We start from the raw sequence: 19,329 nt of genomic DNA, 5'->3' as shown, positions 1-19,329 counted from the left end.
AATTGAAATCAGAATTACCCTGTTTTTCCCCCTTTTTCTATTTTTCTGCCTCTGACGTACGGACATTCCCATTTCACCCAAATGAGCTCTTACACTTCTGCTGTTCCAGCTTTCAAATGCTGCGTCCAGACAGCCTGGGATTCCTGTCCTAGGGCAAAGATCCGTTTGCTCTTCTTGACTGATACCCTAATGTATTTTTCTTTCCCCCCTCCTTCCATCCCCTTCAAATGCCTCTTCACCGTTGCAGAATAAGGAGGATTTCAAACCTGGATAATCTTGTAAACCTTGATGTCTTGGATCTTCATGGCAATCAGGTAGGACTCAGCATTTGCAGTTGGGGTGGGAAATAACTATCAGCTGGCAGTTAGTAGGGACTACTCCTTCCCTGCACCCTGACTAAAGAGTATCCAAGGATTAGGGGCAGTGGGAGAGGATACATCAGAGAGAATCTTGGCCTGAGCAATTCCTTGCTTTGCCTACTCTGGCTAGCAGGGGCATTCTGGGGCTTGAAGTCCCCAAGTCTTAAAGTTGCCAAGGTCAGGTGCTGAACTGGTGGGTGATTTAAACTGGGTTGAACTGGAGAGCTGGGAAGCCAGGTTAGATATTACTGTTCTTTATGGGCCATTTAGAGACATGGAGGGAATAAGCACACAGACGTTCTAATGAAACAATGCACATTGCACAGTTTCATTGCTACAACATCCTGGCATGTAATTTCAATCTCCGGAGATAAATTTCGCAGAATCCTTCTCGGATGGTGGCTGTCGGGTGGGAAACGGGCGGGTCCGATAGTAAGTGTCACTCTCCCCCCTCCCAGATTTCCCTCATAGAAAACCTCAGTCACTTACGAGATCTCCGGATGTTGAACCTGGCCCGTAATTGCTTGGCCCACGTCGGAAACCTCAGCGGCCTGGATTCCTTGCTGGAGCTCAACCTCCGCTACAATAAGATCCGATCGGTGGTGAGCCCCCCCTTGAGCCCAACCCTGCTTGCCCCTTGAAGGGGCTTTCCTCGGCAGGGAAAAAGATGCCTTTTGCTTGGGGGGGGGCTGATCTGCAGCTGGCAGGATGCTTCTGCCCCGTCCCCGGAGACTGGGCAGCCCTTGGTCTGAAACGGTGGAGGGTCTGCCGCTTGGGCAGGGGGGTTGGACTAGAAGACCTCCGAGGTCCCTCCCAACTCCCTTACAGGTGGACCTCGAGTTACGAGGTCTACAGCTGAGCCCACAACTTCTCTTGTTCAGCGAGACATTTGTTACGTTTTGAGTTTTGCCCCCTTGTATGACTTTTCCTGCCTCGGTTGTTAAGTGAATCACTGCAGTTGTTAGTAACGCGGGCTGTTAAGTGAATCTGGCTTCACCGTTGGCTTGTCAGCAGGCCGCCAAAGGGGATCACCTGACCCCGGGCCACTGCGACCGTCATAAATGCGCGTCAGTTGCCAAGCATCCGAATTTTGATCACCTGACTGTGGGTTACGCTGCGACGGTCGTTAAGTGTGAAAAATGATCCTAAGCCCCTTTATTCAGGGCCGTTGTAAGTTCGAATGGTCACTAAACGAATTGTTGTAAATTGAGGACCACTTGTATTCTTGTTCCCTCTCCCCCCTCCCCCCCACAACACACACTTCTTCAAGCGTTCCCGAGACGACAGACAAGCTGTTCCTTTGCAAAAGTGGGAAATTATCCCATTTCTCCCTTCTTCTTCTCTCCCCCCTCCCCCCCCGCCCACCTGACTTTATTCTGGCAAACAGCCGCAGGTGGGGAGACCCACTTCTCAAAGGCCCCGCCTGCCTGCCTGCCGCTGAAACAGCCCCTGCATGACTTAGCAGTTTGATGCAGGAAGAGCCACATGGCTCTCCAGCAACCCTGTTTTATTTTGCCTGCTGTTCATTGCGGCACATTTCCCCTCCCACCCCTCCTCCTTGCGCACCGGTGCCATCTCCGCCCCCCCCCCCAAATGCTGAGACAGCACAAGAGAGAGGGAGAGGGAGAGAGAAGGAAAGAGGAGAGAGAGAGAGAGAGAGAGAAAGAGAAAGAAAGAAAGAAGAGAGAGAGAGAGAGAGACCGGCTGGCCGGCTTTCAGACAGACCGGGAGCAGCTGGTACGTCTGGCACCCCGCTCTGCCTCCCCGCCTCTCTCTTCTCCGCCTTCCCCCTCTTCCCATCGCAAGCCGCACCGCGTGGTTTTCCACCCCCTCCCCACCCCCTGAAGAGGGCTCTGCCTTCATTCTGACCTGCGCCACGGAAGTCGCCTTCCTCCCGTCAGGGCTGCGGGAAGGGTGGCAGGCAAGCAGGCATGGTTTCCTGCCCGGCAGTTCTGCCTTTGCAGCCGGCTTCGCCTTGGCCTCTGACTCTCCCTGCCGTCTCCTTTTAGAAAGATGTGGACACCCTGCCCAGCCTGCAGCGTCTCTTCCTCAGCTTCAACAACGTCTCTTGGTAAGCCGGAGCTCCGTTTTCTCCTCTCTCCCTCTCTCGGCGCTCGCTCGAGCTGCTCTCCTCCCTTGGGGATCGACCCCAGATCTTTTGCAAAGGGGCTTTTGGTCTAACTGGTAGGAAAAAACAGTCAGAGTGTGTGGAACTTGTCCCAAAGCTGCTTTTTTCCCCCAAAGGCAAGTGGACTTTTTTCTTCTTCTTCTTGTTAAAGAAAGTCCAGTTGCATTTTGGGGGGAAAAAAGCAGCTTTGGGACAGCCCTGACCTGGATGACTGAGAATCTCCATTGAAAATGTGGAACTTGATAAAGATCATGAAACAAACGTGTTTCCGAACAAACCTGTTTTAGGCTTTTTAAAGCGACAGACGGGAACTTCTCTGCTTCTCTTTCACCGGCTCAAGTTTGTTCGGAGTTCTGGCTCCTTAAAGGGGAGATGGAAAAATATAGGGCCCCACGGGATCCAAAGAGAAAAAAGCCCGCTCCCTGATTCTTCAGATTCAGGAAGATCTGCTGTGAGTCAGTGTGATGCTCCTTGTGTGAAACAGTGCCAAGAAGGGATTTAGGATACGCAGCCCATTCTCCTTCCTACAGGTTGAAAACAAACGGAGTTTTCTTATAATTGAAGTTCCTGGGTTCCCACTGTGCGGTTTCCAGGCACAGTCTTTGTTAACTGTCAGGCATGCTGCTCCTTGCTGAGCTATTGTAGACTTCAGGGCTAATGCTTTGCTTAGCTGCCGTCCCTTCAACTGAAAGGGGTGTCAGTTCTTCTCTCTCTTTCTGCAGTGCCTTATTTGTGTGGGCGTGTAAATGTAATTCTGTACTGCAACACCTCTTGATGACTGCAAGTTTCCCCCCTTGGCGTTGCAGACTTAATATGTTTTGCTCAGTCTTCATTGAATCTTCCGGTCTCTTTTTATAATCCTCAAGAGACGTTGGGGAAGCGTTGATTCTCACCCTCTCAAAACTAGTTGGGCACTTGGGGGTGGGCGGGTTTCCTGCCATTCTTTAGACGCGGAGCTGACTGACTTCTAACAATGATCCATGCCAGTTACGCTTCAAATTGAGTCCCTCTGGGACTATTTTGTGACTTTAATGTTCTTGAGATTTAGTAGTACTAAGAGACATACCCTAGAACAGAAGGGATGTTGAAGATCATCTAGTCCAACCCCCTGTTCCAGTGCAGGAATTCATTATCACAGCATCCCCAAACAGAGACACATCCAGCCTCTGCTTAAAGCATTCTCAACCACAGGAACTTCTTTAAGAGGGGTGGACTTCAACTCCCAGAATTCCCCAGCCAGCCCAGAATTCTGGGAGTTGAAGTCCACTCCTCTTAAAGTTCTTATGGTTGAGGAGCACTGTTTCCAATTCTTCCAGCAGAGAAGCCACCACCTCCTCGGGTGATCTGTTCTATTATCACACTGCAGAAAAATGGGAAAGAAAACTTAATGTTCAGGATTTAACGTACTCCCTGCTTGAAACCTGGCCGTTTCGCTTAGACATGAGTACAGCAGCCTCCAGTGCCGAATCCAAAGAAGCTGCGTCTGATGCTACCACCCTTACACGGCTTACGTGGTTTTGAGGGCTAGGATGCTTCAGTCGTAAGAGACCCACACAGCCTTGCGATGGTTGAAGGACTGCAGCCTTTCCCTGGTTTGCTTGCAGTGGGAGGCAAGCTCTGCAGAAGATCATTTTCTGTTTTAGCGTGGCTGACATCATCCTTCCCGCCTCGCACTTGCAAAGTTGCATCTGGGCACTTTGGTGAGGATTCCTCTAGCCATGCTGGGCTTCGCTTGTCTAGCCAAGCAAAGCTGCTGTCGGAAAAGAGTTGGGGCGGGACCCCAGTTTCTCTGGGAGGGAGGGGGAACCCTCAAATGGCTAAGGGAGAGGAATGTTTCTCTAAGCCCCTGAAATACCTGGAGGGCAGGAAGCTGAAAGAAGCTGTAATAGCCATGTGAGTCTTTTGTTTTCTTAAAAAAGTACCGTTTACTTAAAAAACGCCGAAGCAGAGTAATCTGTCTGGGAGCAGAGATGTAAAGATTTCATTCCATTCACTCAAAGCAAGGTTAATCTTGCCTCTCATGGGTATTTCTTTTTTTTAATGGCAAAAATATATGTATTTGGAAAAGCTTATAGTGGAAAAATTCCCCGGGTGCTGAAACATAGGAGCAAAATGGTCCAGACTTGAAAAAAGGCCAGCTGCATTGGAAATGGAAAGTCGAGAAAAAGGAAAATTAAATGAAATTGCCCTTGATTTTTTTTTTGCTCATCTCTGCTCTCATGTGTTGTATCTTAGAGAGCTTTCCAAGATCCTGCAACCCCACCCTGAGGCTACTCTCTGAGACTGGGTCTCCTACTCCTGAGTAGGACCTGCCCCAAGGAATTTGGGGGGATGCATCGCTGGAGGAGGCACTCTTATGGACCCGGAAAACTCCTTGGCATAGGTTGCCTCCTAGCTGCATTCTGGCAGTCGGCCATCATGCAGATTTCCCAGAGGTTGGCTGTGGTGCTGACGGGAAACGAGCAATCCCTTCCTTGCCAACCCGATTCCAGGCTCTGTTAGGTGGTCTTGAGGATGGCCCAGGGCAGAACGTGGCTTGAAGGTCACCTCCCAAAGGAATAGTTTGGACTTTTCATCCTATCCTACTTTAGCCTGGAAATCATGCTTAGGTCAGCCTTATTTGAATTACCTGCTTCTCACTAAGGGAGAGGTATATTTCCTTGAGTGAATGGTTGATGGATGTCAGCCTTGCGACTTAATCCAGACAAGAAGCACCCCCCAGAAAGCTTCAACTCCTAGAGTTCCCCTGCCAGCAGGTATGGTAGACATCAATTCTCAAAATTCCCCAGCTAGCAGGCTGTGGATTTCGGCTCTCAGGATTCCCTAGCCAGCACGAAAGTTGAAGTCCACACATTTTAAAAGTTTCCCGAAAGTTCCTTAAAAGCCTCCCTACCTTTTTTTTTCCTGATCACTTCCTTGCTTCAACGTCCATCTCCTTAGCCGCCTTCTTTTAGCAGAATACACTGTTCAGAGATCCCACTGTCTCAAATAGTACATTATAGCTGGGTAGATAAATAGGTAAATAAAGAACACAGGTAAGCACCAAGTAACATTGACAACCTGTTACTAAAATGCACATTCATGTAACATGGGTCCAGTTGCTGTGGGGTTCTTTTAAGACAAGTCAGGGCCGAGCAGCTGCAGCTGTCTGAGTTTTTGTGGGCTTCATTTCTTCCTTTTTTCCCCCCTTTATGTTCAGCGTGGAAGACATCCTGTGCCTGGCAGACTCGGCCTCTATTTCAGAACTCACCCTAGATGGCAACCCCATAGCGCAGGAGGCATGTTACAAGCCGACCATCCTCCACCATATGATGCAGCTCCGACAGCTGGATATGAAAAAAATCACGGTAAGCAAGGACATTTGAGAAGGGTTTCTGGCAGTTGAGCACTTTTTCCGGTCTCCATTCAGCACTAGAATATCCTTATTCTGGATCAAGCTGATGTATTGTGATTAGTCCCCTTGTTAAGACCTCTGCGCTTGGTCTCTATAAACAGATGCTATCACTGTCAACAGCCCTTTTCCAGATAGCAGAACTCGTGGAAACACCTTTTATCATCTAGAAATACCTTTATTTGCATGCAGAGTAGATTACAGCAGATGAGGTGCGTTTAGATGATATTTGGACGGTACTCCCAAGGTCAAAAGGCGGTAATGACTCACAGTGTCTGCACGTGAAATGAAAGAGCATGTGAATCTGCCGGTTATGGAAGAGATCAGGCCCAGAGCCAAGAAGAAGGAGGAAGTTAGCTCAGAAAGAAGGAAATACATCACAAAGAGGGAGGGATTGACTGGCCCATTAACATAATGTATAATTTCCCAAACAGCCACGTGGTGGCAGCACAATCCTTATTCTTAAAAGAAGACCAGGATGAAAATTCTCTCTTCTCTCTCTCCCTCTCTCTCTCTCTCTCTTTCAAAATTTCAATGCAATTCTCAACAAGCACTGATGATATTACCTAGTTTGGTCATGAAATGTCTGCAAGAAAACCACCAAGCTCAGAGAGCATGAAGGAACCCACAATTACGTTGAATTTTAAACGAAATGAAACACTTGGGACAGCTGCAAAGTTTGGGGGAAAATGCCAAGCGGCCTTTGAATCTGGGGAGACAAGCCGTTGCTTAAATTTAGGGCAGGCAAGGATTGCTCTTAGGCCATGTAAAATCAGGGTGAGCCTTCAGCAAGAGTCCTTGAGTTGACTGCCACTGTTTGAGCTTTTAAATAAGCAAGATTTTTTTTAATAAGATCTTTTCACGGTTTAATTAGCCATTGTATTCTGGCTATTAATTTGCACAGCATTTTTCAGAGCAAAGAGCGTACAGCGTTCCTCGACCTCAGCAACTTTGTGGACTTCAACTCCCAGAATTCCCCAGCCAGCTTGCCAAGATATACATATATTTTTAACCCAAGGTCCTGATTTTTTATGCTTTTGACTTGAAACTTCTTTTGAGTCAAACTAAGATTTGGTGCATAGTGCCCATTAGGGGGCGCCCCTAACCCAAGAGAAGAGTGGATTCCTGTTTTAAGCTTATAAGGATTTGCACAAGGCTTGAAGATGTCCTAGTCTTCCCTTGATCTTCAGTGTATAAATGATGATCCACGCCCCGAGAATCTTGCAGATGAAACAGGGGAGATGAGGAAGAGAGACAGCGAGTGAAAAGAAATTAGCAAATACGTATTTGGAGTTATTTTCCAATTATTCCTGCTTAGAATCTTCCAATACCATCGGGTAGGAGATATAGGAGTATAGCCAGCCGCACCAACAGGCTGAAAAACAGCTTTTATCCGTGGGCTGTTAGGCTTTTGAATGAGAAATAACTTTTGTGAATTTTATGCAGAATTGACTTGGGAGGCCGGTGTGTGGTGTGGTGTTGGTTCACATGGTGTAGTAAGATGGAGGGTTTGTTGTCACTGTGTGTTGGGGGGTGGGAGCACAAAGGGAGGCTCAGCTAATCTCAGTGTACACATAGTTGTACTTTGACAATAAAGGTTCATTTCATTTCCTTTCATTTCATTTCAATATCTTCCAATATTCCAGCCTTCCAGCCAGTTGAGGCCACAGACCCCTTATTTGGAAGTAAATCTGGGATCAGAGCTGTTCAGAGGGATTGCAGTTATTTAAAAAGACCGTCTGTTTAGGAGATAACCCGTATAGGACTGAAACATTAGAAAAACCCTAATTAATATTTTGTTTGAGAAGCATTCCCCCAAGTGTTATAAAAATTGCAGTGGAAAATTCAAAACAAGTGCATTTTGAGGATTTCTTACTGGGAGACACAGAAAAAATCATTTTGGATGCTGAGAGGGATTGACATGTAACGGTATAAAAATGATTGTCGTCCGGTAACTGTTATTCTCAAAACTTTGCCCTTTTAGCAACTGCTGTTCTTTCCTTTTGTTTGGTTTAAGAGCCAGCTGGGGGGAAAAAAAAGCCAAAAGCTTGCTTGTATTTTGCAGCGTTTTGCAGCATGTATATTAAGGGACTATAATATTTGTTTCCCCCCCCCCCCCAGGAAAACGAAAGGATCGTCCATCTTGCTAGCATAGACTAATGGAGGCAGATGAGTCCTTTCCTTGGTGGGGGGAATCATACTAGGGAGTCCTACTCTTGATAAGAAAAAAAAAAGACATTAATGGGTGATTTTAACGGACCCCTGACTTCTTTTCTGAGCCTTGGGGAAAAGTGGGTGCTTGTCTTTGGTTTGTGTTTGAATCCAGGAAGAAGAACGGCGCCTGGCATCCGTTGCCCTACGCAAAGAGGAAGAGAAGAGGCGTGAGAATCACAGGCAGACTTTGTTAAAGGTATCTTTACGAGGATGCAAGCTAACAAACCTCGATTCCTGGTTACCTCCCATCCCAACAACCCTTTCTTTCTTACGGTGACAGAGACAGGTTCGGGTGGTCCACCACTGTCTCCTTCTGACACGATGGCTTCACCGCCTGCTTCCTTCTCCCATAACAGTCCTACAATGGCCAGGTTTCCACCAGACTCAAAACTCTGGGATCCTTGGTGCTGCCCTACCTTGGTGATGTTCCTGCAGACATTTCATCACCGTACTAGGTAACATCGTCAGTGCCAGGGTGATGATACTAGTTACCTAATGAAACATCTGCAAGAAAACCACCGGGCTCAGAGAGCAGCAAGGACCCCCCCCCCCACAGCTCAACCCTGAGCTGCAGATACTCTCTTCAGTCGAAATTGCTCAGGGATTCCCGGGACGAGGAGCTTTTCCCCTTGAAAAGCTGCTCAGCTGCCAAGATCATCACGAAGACTAAATCGGGTTTTTTTTTTCTTCCCCCCAAACTGGGTAACTTTACCTGCTCCAAAGTGTCGGTCTAGACTCAGTTATCTCTCCATCCCTTTTCAGGAGAAGAAACGGTTAACCATCTGCAACATCGCCCATCACTGGGAAATCCAGCAGAACCGTCTCGTCTTGAAGGTTTCGAACCAGGAGCCGGTCCAAGGCGAGGAGCCCTGTCAGAACAACAGGAATGCGGCCTGTGAATTTCCTGAGGAGGGCAGGTAGGGAATTGCCAAGGTTGCTCCAGGACCAGCAATCCAAGGTCTCTCTCTTCCAGCGGCACCTATTCAGAGGCCTGGACTTCAACTCCCAGAATTCCTTAGCCAGCCATGCTCACTCACCTAACCTCTAGCACACAGGTCCCCAACCTGTTGGGCACCAGGGACCTCTCTCACCAAGGAGAGAGGTTTCTCTGTGGACCGTAGAGTGTGTGGTTTTGTGTGCTGCCTGCATCTCACGGATGGGGCTTTGCTTGTTTGTGCGGCCCGCTTGCTGGCATGCCGTGGCCCGGTACCGGTCCACGGACCGGGGGTTGGGGACCCCTTCTCTGGCAGATACCAGGTACTTACAACCACAATTGAGCCCAAGTTTTTCATACTTAAACAGCCACTGCAGCATTCCCACGTGATCCAAATTCGAAGACCTGGCGACTGGCTCATACTTAGGAGGATCTTAGTCTCCCGGGGTCGTGTGATCCATATTTGCGACTTTATGACAAGCAAAGCCAAGCGAGGAGCCAGATTCACTTAACAGCCTGTGTTACCAACTTACCAATTGTAATGTTTCACTTAACAACCATGGCGAGAAAGGTCGTCAAATGGGGCAAAACGCATTTAACAAATGTCTCGCTTAGCCACAGAAATGTTGGACTCCCTTGTGCTCGTAAGTCGAGGACTGCGTGTCATTTCAAAACTCTTATTTTTTTCATCCGTTTTTAAATCCTACTATTCCTCCCCTGCTTTGCTACCCTCCCCCTCCCCTCCCTACCCAAACTGGCCACATTGTACAAAAATATACAACCAGTTGTGCGCTTTCCAACAAACAAGCATGTTTCCTGCCAGATCCAACGGCGTGAAGCTGCTAATTCTTTGCGCATGAACGGCTCCCGTCAACACGGCCCCTCGGAGCAGCTTCCCCCTTGTTGGGCCATCTCTCTCTCTCTCTGGCACCTGTGTTGTTTTAAGGAGAAACTCTTCCTTAACACTGACTCGTCGGTGATTCATAGGATAATTTCTGGAATTATTGGGGTGTGTTTGTGTATGTCTCTCATTGCTTTGAATCAGTTTGCCAAAGCCAATAATAATAATTTATTCAACTTTATTTAAAAAAAAACAAACCCAGAGGGTTTTTTTTTAAAAAAAAACTTCCTCCGCAGTAAAGGCATCAATACTTCTTTCAGGATTTAAAAGTGGAAGCTGTGCGTTTTGTGTGTGTGAGGAGGAAAGGCCAACATGGCTTTCTTTGTGACCTTAACACTTCTTAAGACAGGGGTCTTCAGACTTGGCCCTTTTATGACTTGTGGCCTTTAACTCCCAGAATTCCTCAGCCAGCGTGCCTGGCTGAGGAATTCTGGGAGTTGAAGTCCACAAGTCATAAAAGGGCCATGGGGGTCCCCACCCTTGGCATAGAATCATGTAGGACATCAAGGGTGACCAGTACATCTTGAATGGCATCCAGAAGATGTCTGGTGAGCTTGACTCTGAATGTTGGTTCCTTCCAGGTGCCATAATGCCGCTTGGGGTGTGTGTGAAAGCCCTAACAAGCAGGCATATGCATAGAATGAAGGCTACTGCTAAGCTTGTAAGCCGCCCTGAGTCTTCAGAGAAGGGCGGGATATAAATGGAATTAAAATAAAAATAAAAACAAATTAATTTATCTGCCTCCTTTAAAGGCCAAGAAAGCAGGACTTATTCGGGTTTGTCCCTAGGCTGCCTCCAGCTTTATACCAGAACCAGGCAAAAACTGAAGAAGGAGGCCAGCTTAGGCTTCTGGTATTTCCTCCTCCATCCAGTCAAAGGAACATTTTATGAGCAATGTTATTATTATTATTATTATTATTTTACCCAATTGGGGAAAGCCTCCCAAGCTAGTTTATTCTTAGTAGTTTCTCCATCATGAATGCCATTTTTTTTTGACTCTCTCTCTCTCTCTCTCTTTCCCCCCCCCCTGTCTCGTAAAATATGAAGTGTAAAGTAAATTTCCACATTCCTTCTGGAAACCGTAATTCACTTTCGCACAGAGGAAAATGTTGGAAGAATTAGCTGTCTTCATTCCTCTCGAAGGAAAGCGGGTGTGCACGCACATAGAAAGCACGCGCTGAAATAAAACCGCCCCAGCTAACGTCCTCTGCTCCAGTTTGATAGACTCTGTTCCAGACAGGAAAACTTAGGCCTCCAGCTTCTCCTGTGTTTCGGAAGGGTGCTATTCAAGAAAGCGTCCTAGAACGAGGGGATTTGGAATGGCCGACAAAGCTTTCGCTTCTCCCCGGCTCAAGCAGGGCGTTGCCAGCAGTTTCTCCAGACTGCAGATATTTGAGCTTCTGTTACATTTCTATAAATCAAAATCGCAGGAGCCATCAAGCCATTTAAAAGAAGAAGGGAAAAAAGCCTTTTCTTTGCCTTGACACGAGGCAGGAGAGCACAAGCCGTAGCTGTTGCCTTTAGGAAATGAGCCCCCGGTGGACCAGCTAAGGGATCCTTTGTCCTCCCTGGTTGGCTGGCTGAAGGAACGGGGTGGCTCCAGCCAGTCCCGAAGGCTGGGAATTGGAAGCAGGCCAGCAGCCGACACTTTTGCCCTAACCCTCCATAAAGCGTTGACATTCCTGATTGTGAGGAGGTTGGAATCATATTCTGAACTTCCACAAGAGCAGGGGTCCCCAAGCCCTGAGCCACAAACCCACTACTGCTCCGTGTCCCGTTAGGAACCGGGCCACGCAAGCAAGCGAAGCTTGACATGCGCGTGGGCAGGATCTAGGTAGCATGCGAAGTCACACACACACACACACACACACACACACACACACACACACACACAGACACCATGGGAAAAATGTTTCCTACAGAATCAGTCCCTGGTGCCTGAAAAATTGGGGGCCACTGCACAAGAGTGATTGATTGTTCACCCTTTGCAATAAGCTACTGTCCTTTTCCCCAGAGAGTGTTGAATCTGAGGGTGAAGCAGTGTTGTAAGTCTGGGGGGGGGCAGGGGGAGGTGGGATCCTGTTTCCCCATCTCTGATGTGCCCTACGCCTCAAGAGTCTTCTTGGGGCCTTGCGGGGAAAGAGTTTTCCCTGCACTGATGGCGGGTGGTTTGAACCCAGCCTGGAGCCTTCTCTAGTCTGATCTCCTAAAGGATGCACAATTCTTCAAGTTTACACCAGTATCCTGATGCGGGGGAACTTCGTCCTTTGTGGGACAGCGTCTGTCTGTCCATTCCAGAGTCTTGGCTGCCATCCTTTAGGGGCCCAGAGAGTCCATGAGTGCAACATAGGTCAGGTATTTTGCAAGGAGAAAGTCCCAGATTAAGAACATGTCTACTGGCAATTAGGAATGGATCTTTGATGGATGGATTTCCTGTTTATTTCTTTAATTTTTGCGAGGAAGCAGATGGTTCATACACCCAATCATTATCTTGCTCCTGTATTGTGCCGGCTGTGGCATGAAGGGCCCTGGAGGGACCCCGTGCCCGTAAAGACAACCAGTGCAATGAAATTAATTTTCAATTCTTCCTGGTTTTGCTAAGGCTTTTTAAGATTTCATTTCTGCTCGAGAAATCTGCACGGTGGGATTCAGAGAAGGAACAAATTTAACCCACATTAAATCTTTTCGGGGTGGTGACTAGGTAATATTTCCAGGAATAGATTCCAATCAGTGAAGTGGTTCCCCCCCTTTTTTTTAAAAATTGCTTTGGCACAAAGGTTGGATTCCTCCATAAATTACTTGGGGAAAGTGCTTAGAAATCAAAAGGAAGCTGGGCACCTCGCATACATATTTTTGATACCAAAAAATGAGATAAAAATTAGTGCTGAAGAAGGAAGGAGTTCAAAACCAGGCAGTGGGCCCAGCCGCCTTCTTAAAGCAGAAGATTTCCAAGGCACCTCAGCAACGCCGGCTGAGGAATTCTGGGAGTTGAAGTCCACAAGTCATAAAAGGGCCCAGTTTGAAGACCCCTGTTATAGTACAAGTAGTCCTTGACTTACGGCTGTAATTGAGCCCCAACATTTCTATTGCTAAGTGAGACATTTGTTAAGTGAGTTTTGCCCCATTTTGTCACCCTTTCTTGCCACAGCTGTTAAGCAAATTGCTGCAGTTGTGAAGTTAGCAACACGTTTGTTTGGCGAATCTAGTTTTCCCATTGACTTTGCTTGTCAGGAGGTCACCAAAGGGGAACACGTGAACCCAGGACGCTGCGACCGTCATAAATACGAGTCACTTGCCAAATTTTGAGCACGTGACCACGGGGGCTGTTGCAAATGGTCATAAGTGTGAAACACGGTCCTAAGTTGCTTTTTTTCGGTGCCATTGTAACTTTGAACTAAACGAACTGTTATAATTTGAGGACTGCCTGTGTATTCCTAGCCTTGGATGGGAATTTTCCGCCTGGCCGGGGAATGTTGATGACACAATGGGCTCTCTTCCCTTCCGCTCTGCTCCTGCATAAGAATTCTTCTCTCTCTTTCTCTCCAGGACTCTGGAGACCCTTTTAGGCAAAGTGGTGCCAGGTCTGGAGTCTCACCTGGTGGAAATAGATGGCGACACCCTCTGCCTGTACGGTTCCGGAGCTCTGGAATCCCTGGACCGGAATTGGAGCGTTCAGACGGCTGGAAACATCGCTACCATCTCTTTTATTTTCATAGACTTCGATGAAATTATCCCAGTGCTGTCGAAACTGAAGATCAAGTTCCCCAATTTTCTGGCAAGTTGCCTCTCTCCTCTTTGAACCCTCTGGGCAAGGCTTAGAAAGCCTTTGCGCCTCGATTGGTTCACGTAGAAGCAGAGTAAGAAAACTGCAATCCAGGAAGAATGACCGACCACAAAATCCCTCCAGGAAACCCAAGGATACCACCAAAATAAATACATACATACGTACAGACATGCATACATTTTTCCTTCCTTAACTGGTGCTCCATACCAGACGGAACTTCAAACGTGGAACTCCACTTAGCCTCTTGACCGCTCGTAGGCCTCCGGCTCCCCTCCATCCATTGGCCTGAGTCCTTTTTAAAAACCAAGTAAAATGTGGCCAGTGTGACATCCTGCAGGAAGCAAGGGCCACAGGTTACCTGTTTTGAAATCACAGAGGTGAGGCTAGATCAGATTAAGGGCCCTTTTAAGGCAACCTCTCGTGCCCCCTGGGGACGTCAGCAGATCGCTTCCAGATGTACTCAAATGAAAATAGATAATCGGCCTCTTTTGGAGTTTTTTCTCTCCATCAACTATTATTTCAAGCTTGTTTCCTGTGATTAAGGAGCTGTAAATAGCCCTCAGGATTCACGGCTATTGATTAGGAGGTTCTCCCTGCCATTTTAAGGTCTGAATTGTTAACTGTCCCCACTTCTTGTTGCAGTGAGTATGTTGGGAGGAAAAATTTGTATAATTTATTAGCTGGCCAAGACAATGAAACTATCCATTTTTGGCTGTGCTCATCTCAAACCTCTTTGACCATGGTAATCATAAATAGAAGTGAATCTCTCTAGGTCAGGGCTGAACTGTGGGGTCCTTGGTGCTCTCTGAGCTTGGTTTTTTTCTTGCAGACATTTCATGACCCAACCAGGGAGCATCATTAGAGCTAGAAGGGAGGGGGGACTTGCACAGAGGAGGAGGAGGATTGTGGGGACCATGGTGCTCTCTGAGCTTGGTGGTTTTCCTGCAGACGTTTCATTACCCAACTAGGCAACATCATCAGAACTAGAAGGAAGTGAGGGGAGGAGGAGGAGGACTGTGGGGACCATGGTGCTCTCTGACCTTGGTTAGTTCCTTGCAGATGTTCCATGGCCCAGCTGGGTCACATCCTCAGGCTTCTCATGTCTTCCTTTGCTTGCCTTTTTCAGCACCTGAAGTTCAAGGAGACCAACCTGACGATGTTGCAGCAGTTCAACGCCTTAGCTCACCTGCGTCGGCTCGAGCAGTTAACAGTGGAGGCTCAGGGAAACCCAGTGGTTACCTTCACCTTGTGGAAGTTTTACGTCCTGTTCAGGCTGAACCATTTCAACCTGCAAAAGATCAACGGATTAGAGGTAAGAAAATCAACATTTCCTCACTGCGTTTCTGTCTCAAGGCCAGGTTCTTTTTCCTGGCTTAAGGAAGATTTCAGACGCAGTTTCTTGGATGTTGTCTGGCACGATAAACCGTGGCTAAGGCTAACGGTGGTTCACTTCAAATCAAGCGTCATGATGGTTTAGTCTTGGGAACTAATGCATTTCCTGAACAAGTTAGGTGGGTTTAGATCAGGGTTCTCCAACCTTGGCAACTTCTAAGACTTGTGGACTTCAGCTTCCAGAATTCCCCAGCCAGAAATCCCTAGTTGGGTCATGAAACATCTGCTGGCTGGGCAATTCTGGGAGTTGAAGTCCACAAGTCTTAAAGTTGCCAAGGTTGGAGACCCCTGGTTAAGGGGTCTGGAACTTTTTGCTGTCAATAAAATAGAAGTTTTTCCTGCAAGGAAATGTATACACGGCATGCAGCAATCTAAGAACCACTTTTGAGAATTTCACTGCCTTTTTCTGAGGTTTGAATCACGGTCGACTCGTATGAGTTTTCATACTGTACTTGCACTGCTGACATGTGCAAATTCTTTGTAAGGTGTGCGTGCATGTGTGTCTGTGTGTTTGTTTGCCAAATAAGCCCACAAATGTGTTGAGTGAACGGAGCAAAAATTCCAACAGGAAAAAACATGAGAAAATTGGAATCAGGAGTAAAGCAAAGTGCAGTCGGGAAATGAGGGGAGGGAGAGATCACACACACCTCTTTCTTTCTTTCTTTCTTTCTTTCTTTCTTTCTTTCTTTCTTTCTTTCTTTCTTTCTTCCTTCCTTCCTTCCTTCCTTCCTTCCTTCCTTCCTTCCTTCCTTCCTTCCTCCCTCCCTCCCTCCCTCCCTCCCTCCCTCCCTCCCTCCCTCTCTCTCTCTCTCTCTGTTATTTCTTTAAATATTTATTTGGAACTGGCGTTCTGTCTTTTGTAACTGGGGCGTTTTTCAAAAAAGGGCGATTCTGGACAGGCAGCAGATCTTTTAAAAAGGCTTGGAAAACGTTTATAATCGATTACAAACTTGTCCTTGCATCGCAATCGCTCATTAAACGTAAGAAATATATTCAGCAGCGCAATTCGCAAAGCTTTCCTTTGCAGTTCTTCCTTGGCGGTTCAGCATGGAGCGGAGGGCGAAGGAGGCCAAAATCCTAAACCTCCCAGAAGGAGCAAAGAAGGAACTCTCTCTTTTTTTTTCCTTCACCAAGCAGGAACTGTTCCATTTAAAGGGCTTCAGGATGCTATAAAACAAACAGGCCATTATATTTCTAAGACTAAATACTAGAACATTCTTGATGTTTTTCCTTAGTTCCACATAAATTACTTCTTGAGACCTTGTCGGATTGTGCTTGTACCCCTGAGACAGTGTGTGTATGTATATATTTATTTTGTCTCTCCCTCCCTTCCCCCCCCCTCCCTCTCTCACACACTGTGTGAAATTGATTATTTGTGAACCACTGGGATTGTGATACCGTTTGCAAGTTTGGAAGTCTGAGAGGATCCACTGCCTGCCTCCTTGAATATGTGTGGATATCATGCCTCCGCATATAACAGAATAACAGAGTCGGGAGGGCCCTTGAGGTCTTCTAGTTCAACCTCCCGCTCCTGTAGGAAACCTTACACCAGGGGTCTGCAGCCTTGACCACTGTAAGACTTGTGGACCTCAGCTCACAGAATTCCTCAGCTAGCAGAGCTGGCGGAGGAATTCTGGGAACTGAAGTCCACAAGTCTTGCAGACCCCTGCTCTATACCATTCCAAACAAATGGCTTAGTCTCTTCCAAAAAGCCTCCAGTGATGCAACTTCCCTGCCACACAATAATTATTAATTCCACTGGTGAATGGGCTCTCACACAAGAGCTGTTGCGCCTCTGAAAGTCCCTGCTTGACCCTATGCTAAATCTCGGGTCGAAGCCGCTTCACTTTGGTCCGTCTGAACTTCCCCCCCTCCCTCTCTTTTTTTTTTTCTCTTCCTCCTCTGCAGGTTACCCAGAACGACGTGATCATGGCTGAAAGACTGTTTGGGATCTTGGCCTACGTGGCAACTTCCGACATGCCCCACTACCGGCTGATCTCTCTGCTGGGAGATTGCAGGTAAAGGACTGGGATTAAGTGGAGGGGGGTGGGTGGGGCTTTCGTCTACGCGAAGGGATGCGCTGGCCTTAAGGGGGAAGGGGAGATCTGTGGTTACGACGGCCTTGGCGGAGACCCCTCCTGCTGTAAGCATGAATACAGGTAGTCCTCTGGTTAAGTGATTTACGACCTTTTTGGCCACGGCCGTTAAGTGACTCACACGGCCGTTAAGCGAATCCGGCTTCCCACACTGACTTTGCTCATCAGAAGCCAGCCAGGAAGGTCGCAAGAGATGGTCACGTGACCCTCGGGATGCTGCAAACGTCGTAAGTGGGAGGACCCGGTTGTAAGTCACTTTTTTCAGCATTCTTGCAACTTGGAATGGTCGCTAAACGAATGGTTCTAAGCCGAGGACCATCCGTAGGCATTCAGCGTCTCTGGATAGGCGGTGCAGCTCCTCTCCTCTGTCAGACCTGAACAAGATGCTTCGAAAGGTTGATTGTCTGGTTCTTATTTTTTTCATTTTTCACTCATGTTTGAGCTTTTTTTTCTTCCCCCCCTTCCTTGGTTTTAAGATGTCACCCCTCCTTTCCTCCTCACTGTTGTGGAGATGGCTTCACAAGCCGCATTTGTCAAACACAGGGGACAGGTGACTGTCTCTCCGTACCCTAAATATTTGCACTTCTTGAAATTCTGGCAGAAAAGAGAAAGAACAAGGAAATCTCAAGAGACAGGGAGCAACTAAATCCGATTCCCCCCCCAGCAAATGGGTGAACGAAAGGAAAAGTGTCTCAGTGCGTGATAAGACTCGGCGGGATTTGATAGACTTGTAAATCTGTTTTTTTTTCTCTTGCCTGTCCCCAGGAAGAAACAGTTGTGTTTTCTTTTGGAGGCCAAAGGAAAGAAATTCGGGACCGCAGGCGACAATGGCAACAACCGCCGGAAGCTTGAAGGAGAAAACAGCACCCGATCCACACTGACTTATGTTTCAGGGGCTTTACAGACAGAAAAGCAGGAGGTATAAGCGGTCTGGACGGAGGGAGGTCGATCGGGGTTGTTTTGCTTAATTGCGATTGTTTCTCAGCTTCTTATATGGTTCTCTTTACCTAAAATGAAACAATCCATTTTAAGCTCCAACAGGAAAATTCACAATGTCTGAGCATTAGCTGATTCCCCTTCCTTCCTTCCTTCCTTCCTTCCTTCCTTCCTTCCTTCCTTCCTTCCTTCCTTCCTTCCTTCCTTCCTTCCCACTCTCCTCCCTCCCTCCCTCTCCTTCCTATGGGGATCAGAGACATTCCACGTCTGCTTCCTCCTGAAAGAGAGGCCACCTTATCATTTTGGTAATTCGGATTCTCTGGAGACCACCACGCCAGCTGCCCATTCCCTGTTCACTCTCTGATTTTATTTTTTTTCTAAATTGCAATTTGCATTTCCAGCAAGGTTGTCTTTCCCACTTGTTGCCCTCCACCCCGGCTTTTTCCATGCAGGAACTGAAGGAGAAGAAGAACTTCTGCCAAAGCTACATCCAAGAGTTGGTGAAGGACGCCGCCGACATCCATATGAAATATGAGTCCTTGCAGAAGTTCTGGCCTCAGATGTTCATCGAGCTGGTCCGGGATGCCGTGATCGAGATGCACCACAAGGATTCCTACCGGAGGCACTGCTTGCAAGGCCTGGCTGAGCAAAAACTCTGACTTCACCTCTCAGTATTCCCCGGGCGGGTTTTTCCTGATCCCACCAAGGCCCCCAGCGGTCTCTGTCGTGACCATCCCCCTGAGACACTTTTGAACGCCTTCTCTTGAAAAAGCCTCGTTTTCCTAGCAAAGGACTCTCTCTTCCTACTTTCACACGAGATGGCTTTTATTTATTTATTTTCTTGTTTTCCCACGTTCTAATGTACACGAGCATTGGCTCAATACGGAGATAGGCAGACCACGCAATTTTATTTTTATTTTTTTCCTGAGGCCAAAGGATCCTCATTTTCTTGCACTTCCCCCCACTTTTTTTTGCTGGTGCTGCAACTCTTTGCATGTTCTTCAAGCATTACTTGGAATGAAATAAGACCTGGAGCTCCCTCGTTCAATCCTGTTTCTTATTTTTATTCTTATTTTTATTTTTTTATTTCCCTGGTGCTATTGCTGCTGCAGGTGGCGGCGATAGCGGCAGAAACGTTGCAGATGAAAACACTGGATCTTTGAGGCTTGGAAGTTAATAAATTATTCTGTGGAA

The 19,329-nt window shown here is 47.4% G+C and overlaps 2 protein-coding genes across 3 annotated transcripts in view; one reads left to right on the top strand and one right to left on the bottom strand.

Annotated features, from left to right (window-relative positions):
- The window catches only part of LARP6 (La ribonucleoprotein 6, translational regulator), a gene marked incomplete at both ends in the record, with an annotated part of 15,029 nt that extends 12,609 nt beyond the window's left edge, over nucleotides 1–2,420 (bottom strand). The window contains one exon of the mRNA XM_083371454.1: nucleotides 2,229–2,420. The remainder of the gene's footprint in view (nucleotides 1–2,228) is intronic.
- The window catches only part of LRRC49 (leucine rich repeat containing 49), a 24,528-nt gene extending 5,199 nt beyond the window's left edge, over nucleotides 1–19,329 (top strand). For both annotated transcript variants that reach the window (XM_083371451.1, XM_083371452.1), the window contains exons 7-17: nucleotides 248–314; nucleotides 818–961; nucleotides 2,369–2,430; nucleotides 5,687–5,834; nucleotides 8,205–8,288; nucleotides 8,855–9,009; nucleotides 13,474–13,702; nucleotides 14,838–15,023; nucleotides 17,012–17,121; nucleotides 17,965–18,118; nucleotides 18,588–19,329. In XM_083371451.1, the coding sequence (XP_083227577.1) occupies nucleotides 248–314; nucleotides 818–961; nucleotides 2,369–2,430; nucleotides 5,687–5,834; nucleotides 8,205–8,288; nucleotides 8,855–9,009; nucleotides 13,474–13,702; nucleotides 14,838–15,023; nucleotides 17,012–17,121; nucleotides 17,965–18,118; nucleotides 18,588–18,794 (1,546 nt within the window). In that variant the 3' untranslated portion in view covers nucleotides 18,795–19,329. The remainder of the gene's footprint in view (nucleotides 1–247; nucleotides 315–817; nucleotides 962–2,368; nucleotides 2,431–5,686; nucleotides 5,835–8,204; nucleotides 8,289–8,854; nucleotides 9,010–13,473; nucleotides 13,703–14,837; nucleotides 15,024–17,011; nucleotides 17,122–17,964; nucleotides 18,119–18,587) is intronic.

The sequence above is a fragment of the Vipera ursinii genome (assembly GCF_947247035.1).
Source record: "Vipera ursinii genome assembly, chromosome: 11".
In the NCBI taxonomy this organism is placed as follows: Eukaryota; Metazoa; Chordata; class Lepidosauria; order Squamata; family Viperidae; genus Vipera; species Vipera ursinii.
This window is presented reverse-complemented; position numbering and strand designations above follow the sequence as displayed.